The sequence below is a fragment of the Odocoileus virginianus genome, chromosome 18 (genome assembly GCF_023699985.2).
Source record: "Odocoileus virginianus isolate 20LAN1187 ecotype Illinois chromosome 18, Ovbor_1.2, whole genome shotgun sequence".
In the NCBI taxonomy this organism is placed as follows: Eukaryota; Metazoa; Chordata; class Mammalia; order Artiodactyla; family Cervidae; genus Odocoileus; species Odocoileus virginianus.
In genome coordinates this window covers 34984415-34999117 of record NC_069691.1, presented here as the reverse complement: position 1 = coordinate 34999117, position 14703 = coordinate 34984415, and the positions used below count along the sequence as shown (strand labels likewise).

The 14703-nt window shown below is 42.1% G+C and overlaps 1 protein-coding gene across 5 annotated transcripts in view; it reads right to left on the bottom strand.

Annotated features, from left to right (window-relative positions):
* Positions 1-14703, bottom strand: part of ADAMTSL1 (ADAMTS like 1) — a 1044920-nt gene that overhangs the window by 101438 nt on the left and 928779 nt on the right. For all 5 annotated transcript variants that reach the window (XM_070480552.1, XM_070480554.1, XM_070480555.1 and 2 more), the window contains one exon: positions 2477-2605. In XM_070480552.1, coding sequence (XP_070336653.1) covers positions 2477-2605 — 129 coding nt within the window. The remainder of the gene's footprint in view (positions 1-2476; positions 2606-14703) is intronic.

Below are 14703 nucleotides of genomic sequence, written 5' to 3'. Positions count from 1 at the left end.
TTAATAAAAGGCATAGTGACGGAGACACAAATTTATTTTATTTAACTATGATTAACACAAATGGTCCTATGAAAAAAACTAAGTTTTTAGTAATGTAATGTGCATGGCCAGGCAAAAACTGGACCTTACAACCTAGGATTTCACTATCAGTTACCAAGAGTGAATCTCTGGATGAAGTTGGAGACATGGCGCTGGGTGGCCCAGAAGAGCTGACCAAAGCTGTTTTGACTTTTCTAGTTTTCCTGTGATAAATACTTATCCACCTGAATTCTGGTTCTTTCAACCTCCTTCAGATGCTTAAATCCTAGTTTTGCTGCCCTTTGCTTCCCACTCTTTCAGTCCTACCACTCCCAACACTCAAAAGGAGACCCAATATGGTCCATTATATTGGGAGACCCATCTTATCTGTTCTGTCTTCAAGGCACATGTTCCTAGCGATCAGATGGGGAGTGATGGTCCTGCATAAAGGATCTGGCCTTCACCATCAGTCTGTGTACAGAGGGGCAACTCATTCATGGGACACCCTGATTGAGAGTATAGAGCCTGAAGGGATTTAGTTCTACAGGCTTTCACTGAGGCGGCTGGATGCACAGGCCAAGGGAAGCTTTACCAAGAAGAAGCTAATGTATTATGACAGAGAGAGATTTATATTTTGGGCTTCCTAGAGCTACCAGAACACTTCAGAGAAAACCGGACCTGCCTGTTCTTAGGAAACAACATGCTCTAGATGAAGATCTTTCTCCTACTTCTTCTAAAATGGATTCTCTCTGGCCTTATAAATCACAGGCGGAGGTAAACTTTCTAAAGCTGGGGCTGAGATCTAAGATGAAGAAACACCCAGAAGAGGGGCTGCCAATGCCTGTCCTCTTTTCAGAGAGGGTATGACGTGGGAAACTCGGTTGGGGTGCCATGGGAAGGTATATCTGATGAGGACAGCAATCAGGGGACTGTTGCTGGGCCCTGGCATGGGAGTCATCTATTTCCCCTTTGTATCGTGGCAGTGAAAACCCCTAGGGCAGGCAGGCCAGCAGTTCACAGGAAGGGAGAATTGGTAGCTAAGCTTTGTGTCATTCTATGTGGGTGTTTTCTGTTTTTAAATTAAAGGTAAATGCCTTTATGAAGGGCATACTACCACCTCCTCTGGTCTACTCCTCCTCCACTTTCTGACTTCCTGGTCCCTAGAGGCCTCTGAGTTTACAAGAGCTACCCAAAGGCAACATATATATCACACGCCCAGGGGCAGTGGCTGTTTTCATAAACAATTCCTACATACTTCTGAAAGGAGCTTCCCTGCTGACTCAGCAGTGAAGAATCTGCCTGCAAGGTAGGAGACCTGGGTTTGAACCTTGGGTCTGGAAGATCCCTTGGAGCAGGAAATGGTAACCCACTCCAGTACCCTTGCCTGGGAAATCCCATGGACAGAGGAGCCTGGTGGGCTACAGTCCATGACGTTATAAGAGTCAGACACTAAACCACCACCACCCACCCATTTCGAATGTAAGCTCCAGGTTGCTGTTGGTCTTACCCCTGCCACCCACTCCTGAGCTTTCCACCACCACGGTCCTGAGTTTAGGCCGCCGGTATCTCTGCTCTCAACTACTGCTGTTCATTGCTACTGTCTATACAGTAGGAGTGGGTTGCCATTTCCTTCTCTAGGGGATCTTCCCCACCCTGGGGTGGAGCTCATGTCTCCTGCTGGGCAGGCAGATTCTTTACCACTGGTTCCATCTAAACTACTGTAGGTTCTTTTATATATATATATATATTTGGATGCACGAAGTCTTCATTGTGGCATGTGGGCTCAGTTGCCCCACAAAAATGTGGGGTCTTAGTTCTCTGACCAAAGATCAGACCCATGTCCCCTGCAATGCAAGGCAAATTCCCAATCAGTGGTCCATTGGGGAAGTCCCTAAACTACAATGGCTTCTTAACTGGCCCCTCTGTCTCAGTATTTTTTTTTTTTCTTCAACCTATTTTATACACTGCACAACCCCTAATGCCACTTCCAACCTGCTTTGTCTGAATGCCTCATCCAAGTGTTCAGAGTCTCCCATGGCACAGTTGCAACCCACGTGACAAAGTTTAAGCCCCTCTACCCACCCCATCTCTGAGCTCTGTGCTCCCACTAGACCAAAGCAGTCACACTTCCCTTGAAGTCCTGCAGCTTCCCTACTTACATGATTTTTCTCACATTCTTTAATCCATTGGAACACCCTTTGTCCCCATCCTTGCATACTCATGTTCTATCAGTATGTGGGATGGAGATAAAAACCACCTCTTCCCCCACATCTATCCCAGTTTTCCTCTGCTCAGCTTCAGTAGCACTTTCCACTTTCAGAGTGACTGAGTGTGCTTGACTTTCTCTAGTAGCCCCAATTCCCTGAGAGCAGAATTTGTGCTCTTTTCAGCCCCCAACCTAGCACAAGGCTCCATTAATATCTGAACAAATGAATTAACAAATGAACGCAACTCTTACCTGCAACTTGGCAGTTAATAGTCACATTCACGCCTTGTACGGTTTTGATAGTGCTTCCTACATCAACTGTGATTGCAGGTTCCTCCGTGTTGAGCACCATCTCTCGGGATGTTTTCACTAGTGGCTTTCCTGAGGGTGAGACAGAATGTGACATTTTATTAGATGGGGGGCTTTGGGCACTCCCTTGAAACATGATCGACAATGAACAAGGGATATACCCATCTTTTCCCACTAACCATGTTTTCCTTTTCTAACTGTAACTATAAAAACCATCTACCCATCTGCTTACCTAGCTACCACAGAATTGTCAGAAAAGAACAAGGATTGAAGAATCTGAGGCCAGAGCAAGGCAACAGTTGGGACGATTTGTACATCTTACCATTAAACTACCAAGGTTTAATAGATTCCATTTTAATGGAATTAAATTTTTGTTTTTAGATAGTTGCAGACTCACATTCAGTTATAAGAAACAACATAGAGCAATACTGTGTACACTTTACCCAGTTTCTTCCAATGGCAGTATCTTACTGTTATCTTATGATATCATGACTAGGACATCGACACTACATTTCCATCGCTACAAGGATCCCTCATATTGATCCCAGCCCTGCCTTAATCCTTTAGCAACCATTAATCTGTTCTCTATTTCTTACATTTTTGTCATTTCAAGAATGTTACATAAGTGGAATCATACAGCATGTAACTTTTTTTGATTGGCTTTTTTTCACTCAGAATGACTCTCCGGAGATTCTTCCAGGTCTGACATAGTATGGTGGCATGTATCAGCACTTTGTTCCCTTTTATTGCTGAGGACTATTCCATGGTATGGATGTACCAAGTATGTTCAGCCATTTACTTACTGAAGGACACGTGGGTTGTGTCCACATTTTGACTATTCAAATAAAGCATATAAAAACATTCCTCTCCAAGACTTTGTGTGAACATTTGTCTTCATTTCCTCTGGGAAAAATGCCCAGGAGTGTAATTGCTAGGTCACATGGTAGTTACATGTTTAGATTTTTAAGGAACTGCTGAACTGTTTCCCCAAGTGGCTGTATCATTTCACATTTCCACCAGTAATATATAAGTGATGTGGTTTTTCTGCATTCTTGTCAGCATTTGAGTTTTACCTTTATTTTTATTTTTGAACTTTTAATTTTATGTTGGAGTATAGTCAGTTAGCAATGTTGTGATAGTTTCAGGTGGACAGCAAAGGGACTCAGCCATACAAATACATGCAGGGTCTATGACATATTCTGAGTTAATTTTTATATAAGGTGTGAGATTTAGGTCAAAGTTTGTTTTTTGCCTATGGATACACAATTGTTCCATGACCATTAATTGAACAAGCTACCTTTCTTCCAGTGAATTGCTTTTGCATGTTTGTCAAAATCATCTGGGTATATTTCTGTGGTTCTACTTCTGCATTCTCCTTCTGTTCCAATCAATTTCAAGATACCAATACCACACAGTCTTAATTACTGTAATTATATAATTATCTTGAAATTGATTCTTGAATCTGATTCTTCCCACTTTATTCTTCTTTGCTATTCTAGTTTCTTTGCCTTTCTACATACATCTTAGAATAATATTATCTACAACTATAAAATTTTGCTGTGATTTTGATAGGAAATACACAAGCATATATCATTTTAGAGATAATTGACATCTTTACTGTGTTGAGTCTTCCAATCCATGAACATTGTGTGTTGATTTATTTATATCTCCTTTCTTTCATCAGAGTTCTGTAATTTCCAGTACACAAGTCTTGCATATTGTTAGATTTATACCCAATTATTTTTTTTTCAAAGGATGGTAAATGATATTGTATTTTTAATTTCAGTGTTCATATGTTCATTGGTAGTATATAGAAACAGTTGAGTTTTATACAGCATGTAACCTTACTAAATTATATGTTAGTTCTATGACTTTTTCTTTTTAGAATTTCTGGTATTTTCTTAGAAGGCAATCATGTCTCTGTAAACAGTTTTAGTCCTTCCCTTTGATGTATATGCCTTTTATTTCCTTTTCTCAGATTATTTCATTAGATAGAACTTCCATCACTATGTTGAATAAAAAGTGTTGGTAAAAGTGGGATATTAGTATGATGAGTGATTTTTCATTTGGAATCTGGACATTTTCATATCATGCTCTGCAACTTTGGACCTTATTAAAATCTGTTTTAGCGGCTGTTCTCTGAAACCACTCAGGTAGGGGAGACGGAGGTGCCACCGGCTACTCCCCAGTGGAGGTAGAAGTCCACCTTCTCCCCTTGGCCTCCTCTGTGACCTATGTGGGGGCTCCTCGTAACTGCTGGGCCTGGGCGGAGCTTCTGGCTCCCCACCGACTCTGCTGCGGGAAGGGTGTTGTTACTGCTGGTGGTGGGCTGAAGTCCTAACTCTCCAGGAGGCTTCCTCTACCACCACCCCAGAGGGAAGGGGGCACTGCAGGGTGAGAGGAGAGGCCCCAGGCCCCCGTGTGATCTCCACACTGCACCCTGTGGGGATTAAATCCATCTTCTCTGTCCAGGGGTCTTGGGGAACCACGCTCCCGTCTGATGAGGAGTCCAATCTTTCCATTCAGGCTTTGCTGGTATGGGTAGTGGTGGACCACACGGTTTTCTGTGGTGCTTGAAATAGAGCAGCATTTTCTAAGAGTTCACTGCCTTGTGAGGCTGTCCCTTTCCTGGTCTTTTGGGTAGAGGGAGCAAGCTTTAGTGGGGACTTTTTTTTCTGTTTCTGTTTATTTCCTGACAGCCACCTTCTTCAGCTCCAAGTTTGAGACTTATGATACAAACAAACACACAAACAAGCCCCCCGCTCAACCCAGTGAAGTCACACTTGTGTTCCTCCTCAGTACCCACAGACCCGAGCCAGTCTGCTAGCCTCTCCACTTCCAGTCTTCTTATGTTTTATACAGAATGTCTGGATTTCACTTGCATTTACCAGGAAGAATAGGGGAAAATATATCTATGCCATCTTCCCAGATGTAGCAATTCTGTGTATGTTATACTTTAATAGGCCTTTATCAGGTGGGGCTAACAATACAGCACTTCATGTATATGATCATTAAATACAATGAAAAGATACATTTATTGAGCACCTTGGGGAAATAAGGGTCTACGTGAGATCATTTTCATATACTCAAAGCTTAACTTTTGTAAGTCAAATGGATTTAATTTTCTTTCATCCATTTTATAAGCAAGACAATCATTCACTCCTCTGTGCCTTCATTAACTGTGAAGAAAACCATAATTCTCCAATGCCCTTCAGAGTCTCACACCTGCTTTTCATCTTTTGTTTTCTTCATCAACTATTTACCTTTCCTTCCTGTGTATACTACCACATGGCCTCATATCAGAAGCCATTCCTTTTTCTACTCTTCCTTTTAATTGCCTTCTAGGCATAGGTTATCAGCTTATTGGGATTATGTCTAAGGACAGAAACTTGAGAATGTTCTGAGAAGTTCACCTTTGAATATATGCACAGGCTCTCTCTGTTCTGATTGTTTAGGCACTTTTTTCCCTTATTTCATTTATATTCAATGTGTTTGAGATTATGTGTGTGCCTTTTCCCTTATTTAACTGGTATTCAATATGTTTGAGATTATTCATGACCTGATGTGAAGATGAGTGATTTCATACTTAATGCTGAGACTAATTAATGCATGATGATAATCAGAGAATGCAGTGGGAATGATACTGAATTAATATGGGCCTACTGACTTTACCTCCTGACATGAAGAGGCTCCTGGCCCTAACATTAAAAGTACCTTGAGTCTCACCGACCCCTCCGCTGCTATAATCTGATGTTGCCATGTTCTCTGGCTGGACCACTCTACTAGTCAGTCTGGTCAGTCAGCCTGACTGGTTTCCTTGCTCTGACTTCCCCTTCAGATTAAGTCTCTTCTGGTGACAGGCAGGGTGATCTTCAGAAAACTAACACAGGTTCACAGAAAACTAACCATTCTAATCACACGGACCACAGCCGTGTCTAACTCAGTGAAACTAAGCCATGCCCTGTGGGGCCACCCAAGACAGACGGGTCATGGTGGAGAGGTCTGACAGAATGTGGTCCACTGGAGAAGGGAATAGCAAACCACTTCAGTATTTCTACCTTGAGAACCCCATGAACAGTATGAGAAGGCAAGATGATAAGATACTGAAAAAGGAACTCCCCAGGTTGGTAGCTGCCCAATATGCTACTAGAGATCAGTAGAGAAATAACTCCAGAAAGAATGAAGAGATGGAGCCAGAGGAAAAACACCACCCAGTTGTGGATGTCACTGGTGACAGAAGCAAGGTTGGATGCTGTAAAGAGCAATATTGCATAGGCACCTGGAATGTTAGGTCCACGAATCAAGGCAAATTGGAAGTAGTCAAACAGGAGATGGCAAGAGTGAATATCGACATTTTAGGAATTAGCAAACTAAAATGAACTGGAATGTGTGAATTTAACTCAGATGACCGTTATATCTACTACTGTGGGCAAGAATCCCTTAGAAGAAATGGAGTAGCCATCATAGTCAACAAAATAGTCTGAAATGCAGTACTTGGATACAATCTCAAAAATGACAGAATGATCTGTTTGTTTCCAAGGCAAACCATTCAATATCATGGTAATCCAAGTCTATGCTGAAGAAGCTGAAGTTGAACGGTTCTATGAAGACCTACAAGACCTTTTAGAACTAACACCCACAAAAGACGTCCTTTTCATTACAGGGGACTGGAATGCAAAAGTAGGAAGTCAAGAAACACCTGGAGTAACAGGGAAATTTGGCCTTGGAGTACAGAATGAAGCAAGGCAAAGGCTAATAGAGTTTTGCCAAGAGAACATACTGGTCACAGCAAACACCCTCTTTCATCAACACAAGAGAAGTCTCTACACATGGACATCACCAGATGGTCAACACCGAAATCAGATTGATTATATCCTTTGCAGCCAAAGATGGAGAAGCTCTATACAGTCAGCAAAAACAAGACTGGGAGTGGACTGTGGCTCAGATCATGCACTCCTTATTGCCAAATTCAGGCTTAACTTGAAGAAAGTAGGGAAAACCACTAGACCATTCAGGTATGACCTAAATCAAATCACTTACGATTATACAGTGGAAGTGAGAAATAGATATAAGGGACTAGATCTGATAGACAGAGTGCCTGACGGAAGTTTGTGACATTGAACAGGAGACAGGGAGCAAGACCATCCCCAAGAAAAAGAAATGCAAAAAAGCAAAATGGCTGTCTGAGGAGGCCTTCCAAATAGCTGTGAAAAGAAGAGAAGCAAAAAGCAAAGGAGAAAAGGAAAGATATACCCATTTGAATGCAGAGTTCCAAAAAATAGCAAGGAGAGATAAGGAAGCCTACCTCAGTGATCAGTGCAAAGAAATAGAGGAAAATAATAGAATGGGAAGACTAGAGATCTCTTCAAGAAAATTAGAGATACCAAAGGAACATTTCATGCAAAGATGGGCTCAATAAAGGACAGAAATGGTATGGACCTAACAGAGGCAGAAGATATTAAGAAGAGGTGGCAAGAATACACAGAAGAACTATACAAAAATGATCTGTACAACCCAGATAGTCACAATGGTGTGATCACTCACCTAGAGCCAGACATCCTGGAATGTGAAGTCAAGTGGGCCTTAGGAAGTATCACTACGAACAAAGCTAGTGGAGGTGATGGAATTCCAGTTGAGCTATTTCAAATCCTAAAAGATGATGCTGTGAAGGTGTTGCACTCAATATGCCAGCAAATTTGTAAAACTCAGCAGTGGCCATGGGACTGGAAAAGGTCCGTTTTCATTCCAATCCCAAAGAATGCTCAAACTACCGCACAATTGTATTCATCTCACATGCTAGTAAAGTAATGCTCAAAATTCTCCAAGCCAGGCTTCTGCAATACGTGAACCGTGAACTTCCAGATGTTCGAGCTGGTTTTAGAAAAGGCAGAGGAACCAGAGATCAAATTTCCAACATCCGCTGGATCATCAAAAAAGCAAGAGAGTTCCAGAAAAACATCTATTTCTGCTTTATTGACTATGCCAAAGCCTTTAACTGTGTGGATCACAATAAACTGTGGAAAATTCTTCAAGAGATGGGAATACCAGACCAGCTGACGTGCCTCAAGAGAAATCTGTATGCAGGTCAGGAAGTAACAGTTAGAACTGGACCTGGAACAACAGACTGGTTGCAAATAGAAAAAGGAGTACGTCAAGGCTGTATATTGTCACCCTGCTTATTTAACTGATATGCAGAGTACATCATGAGAAATGCTGGGCTGGATGAAGCTCAAGCTGGAATCAAGATTGCCTGGAGAAATATCCATAACCCTCAGATATGCAGATGACACCACCCTTATGGCAGAAAGGGAAGAAGAACTAAAGAGCCTCTTGATGAAAGTGAAAGAGGAGAGTGAAGAAGTTGGCTTAAAGCTCAACATTCAGAAAACTAAGATCATGGCATCTGGTCCCATCACTTCATGGCAAATAGATGGGGAAACAGTGGAAACAGTGTCAGACTTTATTTTTTTGGGCTCCAAAATCACCACAGATGGTGACTGCAGGCATGAAATTAAAAGATGCTTACTCCTTGGAAGGAAGTTATAACCAACCTAGACAGCATATTAAAAAGCAGTGATATTACTTTGCCAACAAAGGTCCATCTAATCAAATCTATGGTTTTTCCAGTAGTCATGTATGGATGTGAGAGTTGAACTATAAAGAAAGCTGAACGCCAAAGAATTGATGCTTTTGAACTGTGGTGTTGGAGAAGACTCTTGAGAGTCCCTTGGACTGCAAGGAGATCCAACCAGTCCATCATAAAGGAGATCAGTCCTGGGTGTTCATTGGAAGGACTGATGTTGAAGCTGAAACTCCAATACTTTGGCCACCTGATGCAAGAGCTGACTCATTTGCGAAGACCCTGATGCTGGGAAAGATTGAGGGTAGGAGGAGAAGGGGATGACAGAGGATGAGATGGTTGGATGGCATCACTCACTCAATGGACATGAGTTTGGGTGGACTCCAGGAGTTGGTGATGGATAGAGAGGCCTGGCGTGCTGCGGTCTATGGGGTCACAAAGAGTCGCATACGACTAAGTGACTGAACTGAACTGAACTGAGGGTGATCTTTCTAAAACATGAATCAGATCATACAGTGCCTCTGCTTAGACTATCTAGTACTTTTTCAGTGTAGTTAGAACAAAACTTCAAGCCTCGTTTCATGACCTACAATCCTCTAGGTGTTCAGGCCAGCTGCCTACATCCCAGCTCCTTACCTCACTGAGTCACACTCCCCATGGATTACTGTGGCTCTGGCCACACTGGCCTTCAGTCCCTTACTCCGGAACATCAGCACATTTGTCCCAGCTGTTCCCTTTCCACAACATCCTCTACCTGAAGACTTCTGCACAGTTATCTTCTGGTCATTCATGTCTCCACACAAATGTCTCCTCCTACTGGAGCCTTTCCCAACCACGCCATCTAAAGCATGCATGCCACCCCTCTCCTGCCTGTCATTACATAGCTCACTGACAATTTTATTTTCTTCCTAAGCACAAGAACTACCTAAAATCATCTTACTTGTATGTTCTCTGCCTCCCATTCCTCATCATGTAAATTCCGTAAAATCAGGGATCACATCCCTCTGTTCTCTTCTTTATTCCTACCACTTAGTCCTGGCACACAGTAGGTCCTTAATAAATATCTAGTAAATAAATATATATGTGTATATAGTATACTATGCACATTATCTGAATTTGTTTTTGTTGTCATAATAACCCTGAGAGGCAGGTAAAGAATTTCCATCTTTTATATAGATAAGGGCTTCCCAGGTGGCACTAGTGGTAAAGAACCCACCTGCCAATGCAGGAGGCATGAAACACAAGTTCGATCCCTGGGCTGGGAAGATCCCCTGGAGGAAGTCATGGCAGCCCACTCTAGTATTCCTGCCTGGAGAATTCCATGGCTAGAGGAGTCTGGCAGGCTACAGTCTATAGGGTCTCAAGGAATTGGACGTGACTGAAGCAACTTAGCACTCACCCATGCAAGGAACTTAGGCTCAGGAAGGCCCCAGGGTTTGCCCAAGGCCAGAAAGCAAGCAAAGAGTAGGGCTGAACTGGATCCCAGAACTCTGACCTCAAGTTTGGTCCTTGTAACCAGAGATCCCAAATCCTTGTCTGTGAACTGGCTGCCTCAGAACCCCCAGAACACCTGTTAAAAACATAATCTGTCCTGCTGTATATAAAATAGCTGTCTCACTATGTAATAAAAACAACTGTGCCAATGGGGAAAAGCAGGTTAGGGACCAGAGAGTTTCAGACTCACAATTACCAAGTTATTTTTCCTACAGGAATTTTAATAATAAAGGTGGTTTTATAGCTGCAAGCGTATAGCTATAAAATTCAAATGTCACTGAATTAAATCCAGCCCTTAATTAATTACATTGAGCTTTTGCTGAAAGTAACAACTGTGCATCCTGTCACGAGAGGCACTTTTGTTAGCACAGGCTACTTAGGTGTTATTACCTTCATTATTAAGACAAAGCACAGAGTTACTGAAGCATTTACAGTTAACAGAAGTTTATATTGAACACGATTCTTCTTAATCAATTGACCCTCTTACATCTATCAGAAAAAGCAGTTACCAAAGCATCTACAATTAATAGAAGTTTATATTGACCACAATTCTTCTTAATCAATTGACCCTCCTACATCTATTGGAAAAGCTTGTACATATTATTGAGTCATACAGTGAGACCTCCTAAACCTGACTCTCAGGTGGTGGGATGGAAGCTCTAGTTTCTATTTTGAACAAATTCTGAGGCATTTCTGACATGTAGGCAGGTTTGTTCATTAATGAACTACACTGTGTTACTTTTTCTTGAGTCCTGGTGAGAGCTGAGGGTTTTTTGAAAGCCCACTAGTTCAATATCAGAAAATCTCAGGTTGGAAACATGCATCCCAAAGTTCACTGCAGCACTATTTACAATAGCCAAGGCACGGAAGCAACCTAAGCGTCTCTCGACAGAGGCATGGACAAAGATGATGTGGTACATATTACAGTGGAATATTACTCGGCCATGAAAAAGGAAAAATGGCATTTGCAGCAACATGGATGGGCCTAGAGATCATTATACTAAGTGGAATAAGTCAAGACAGGTGAACATCATATGATATAACTTATATATGGAATCTAAAAAAACTGAATGTATTTACAAAACAGAAACAGACTCATAGATCTTGTAATCAAGTTAAGGATACCAAAGGGGAGATAGGGAGGGAAATGAGTAGGTAACACGCATACACATATAACTGATTCACTTTGCTGTATACTTGAAACTAATACAACATTGTAAATCAACTGTATTTCAATTAAAAAAAATGAAAAAGGAAAAATAATTTAAGTCCACTTTTGATCACCTAGATAGTCACCTAGTGAGGTGAGTACTGCTGAGAAATGCCACGCCTGTGTTTGTGCTTGATTACAATCCCATCAGCTAGTATTACTTTAATTACGGAAGTTAATTAGAAGAAAAAGAAGAGAGATGCAGAGAGGGAGTGAAATGATAAGTTATGTATTTGTACTAAGACAATGTTAAAAAAGGTCTGACCAAAAAGACTTTTACAATGGGCAAAACAAAACAAAAAAAGAGACTGATTCAGAGAGCTGGTGTAGATATACCTGAGCAGACCCTGGGCTAGAACTCTCTGTTCCCATAGCATGGGGCACACACCCTGACTGTTGGAGCTGATGGGGCCACCTGAGGGAGGCGGCAGCCACCAGTGTTTCTGGCCAGATCCAGAGAAGTGACAGGAGGCATGGACAGGACAAGGGCCAATGCTTTCCTTCCAATAAACAAAAACATTACCCTAAATTAAAAAAAAAAAAAAAAAGAGGCTGAGCTGTAATCATGGAACCTCTGCAGTGTGGGCGGAGCCTCACTGTCAGGACCATGTTCACCTGTAGTCCGGTCATCTCTGCGGGTCAGCATCAACTAGCAGATTACATGTGTGTTGATTTTTGGAAACTGTCAGGGTTTATAGATCACTCTGTCACTGAATCTGCAAACTGGTCATATATACAAATATAGGAAGAACAAGGAAATAGAAACAAAGGCAAGCGTTTCAATTTATCACAACCAATATAAGGAAGCAAGCCTCTTCAAGAGTCAGAAATACAAGCATTAAGAGAATCATTCCTGCAGACCTCATGAAACTGCTTAGCTTTTGGATCATGGCTCCTGTTGAAATGAGATGGAACAGGGGTTCCAGAGCCTCAGTGGTAAGCAAGGGCAGCCCGGGCACAGGATGAACCTGGGTTAGCTAACACTTGCCTGTCAATCAATATCCAGTGATGGGGGGGAGTGCCACCTTGGGCTACCTTCACAGTAGAGGCATTCCACCAAACAGGCGCTGTCCTGCCCTGGGAGGACAGGCAGCTGGAGAGACAGGCAGGGATGGATGAGCAGCCCTGGGAGCAAATGCTTGGAACTATTAATACATTCCTGTGCATAGTCTGGGCTCTGGCTCATGCCTCTTTCCCTCATGTGTGACTCTGGGTAAAATCAAAATCCAATGGGAAAAAATCTGAACATATGTGCTTGAAAAATATCTTTGGCCCAGTACAAAGGTGATGGAGAGAGGAGCCAGAGGAGATGAAGGTTTCTTTTTTGAGCGCAGCCAAGAACAGAGAGCATTGAAAGCAACTTTTTCTCAGGTCTGAAGTCCAGGTCTCTGCTAATAGCAACTTTGTTTTTAATAGCACCATGGCAGAGACAGATCTGTTATCAACCAGATCCTTTTCTTTTCCTTCCTGGGCACACAGTGAGGTCATTTGTCAGCTTCTCTGCAGTGAGATGTGGGCAAGGTGCTGGTTTCTAGCAGATGAAATGTGAGCAGAAGTCAACTGTGCCATTTCTTGACCCAAACCACAAAAACCCTCTTGTGAAATAATTTGTTTTAGATGTTAGGTGAGTGAGAAAAAAAAAAATCTATTTTAGCCATCATATACTTATGGTTTGGTTTGTTAAGCAGGCAAATAGAAAAAAGTGCATAGTAAGCGCACATGCTAATTATTCCATGTTTAATCTTCTTTCCCCTCTTCTAACATTATGAGTCACGAATGGCATTTGAAAATGGTTCTCTACAATCCTGAGCCATCAAAAACAACAAGGACCTACTGTATAGTGCAGGGAACTATATTCAATATCTTGTAATAATTTATAATGGAAAAGCCTGAAAAAGAATATATTTCTCTCTATATATATATAACTGAATCACTTTGTGGTACACCCAAAACATTGTAAGGCAACTATACTTCAGTAAAAAAATAAAAATTGAAAAATGAAGAGGAAAGAATGAATTGTACTTTGAACCCTTCAGATTCTGACTGTTGAGTAAGAGGCGATCTATCCCAGGAAGTGTGCCTGTATGTTCATTAGCAAGGAGAACGAGAAGACTTGTTAAAGGTGACTGGGAACCTCGGCAATACTGGAAACCAGGACTGCAGGAGGCAGGCTGGAGACAACACAAGATCTCTGGGAAGGATGTAAAAATGGCAAATAGGTTTGAGATGATGGTGCTTAGAGTATGGCAGAGTCCTCCTGGAGCACTGCTCAGATAGAGATTCTGGGTTACATCCAGGAGGGCATGCATGTTTTATCACTCAGTCTCTTTGGGATCCCATGGACTGTAGCCCGCCAGGCTCCTTTGTCCATGGGATTCTCCAGGCAAGATTGCTGGAGTGAGATGTTATTTCCTCCTCCAGGGGATATTCCCAGGCCAGGGATCGAACCCCTGTCTCCTGCGGTTCCTGCATTGGCAGGCTAGTTCTTTACCACTGAGTTACCCAGGAAGACACACTCAGGAAGATTGAGCAGCAGCAAAAGGATGTGATAAATCATGATGCCTCCAGGGGGCATGGGTGTGGGAAGTGGTGCCTACATGGCAGGTGTTCAGACTCCATCCCTCGATAGCTGAGTGGCCTCGGGAGAGTTATTTAGTCTCTGCATACCTTCGTTTTCTACTTCTATGGTTGCTGAAAGCAGTAATGCTTGTAAAGTTGTTTGCACAACATGAGGTCTGAATATATGCTAGCTATCATCAGCATGATCCCTGGTATGATACAGAGAGAAAACACTGAGGAACAGTGTCTGGAACTTTTGATAAACCAAGAAAACACACAGAAAGGACAAGTGTAAAGAAAGAAACAGAAAAACAAGAAAGAGGAGAG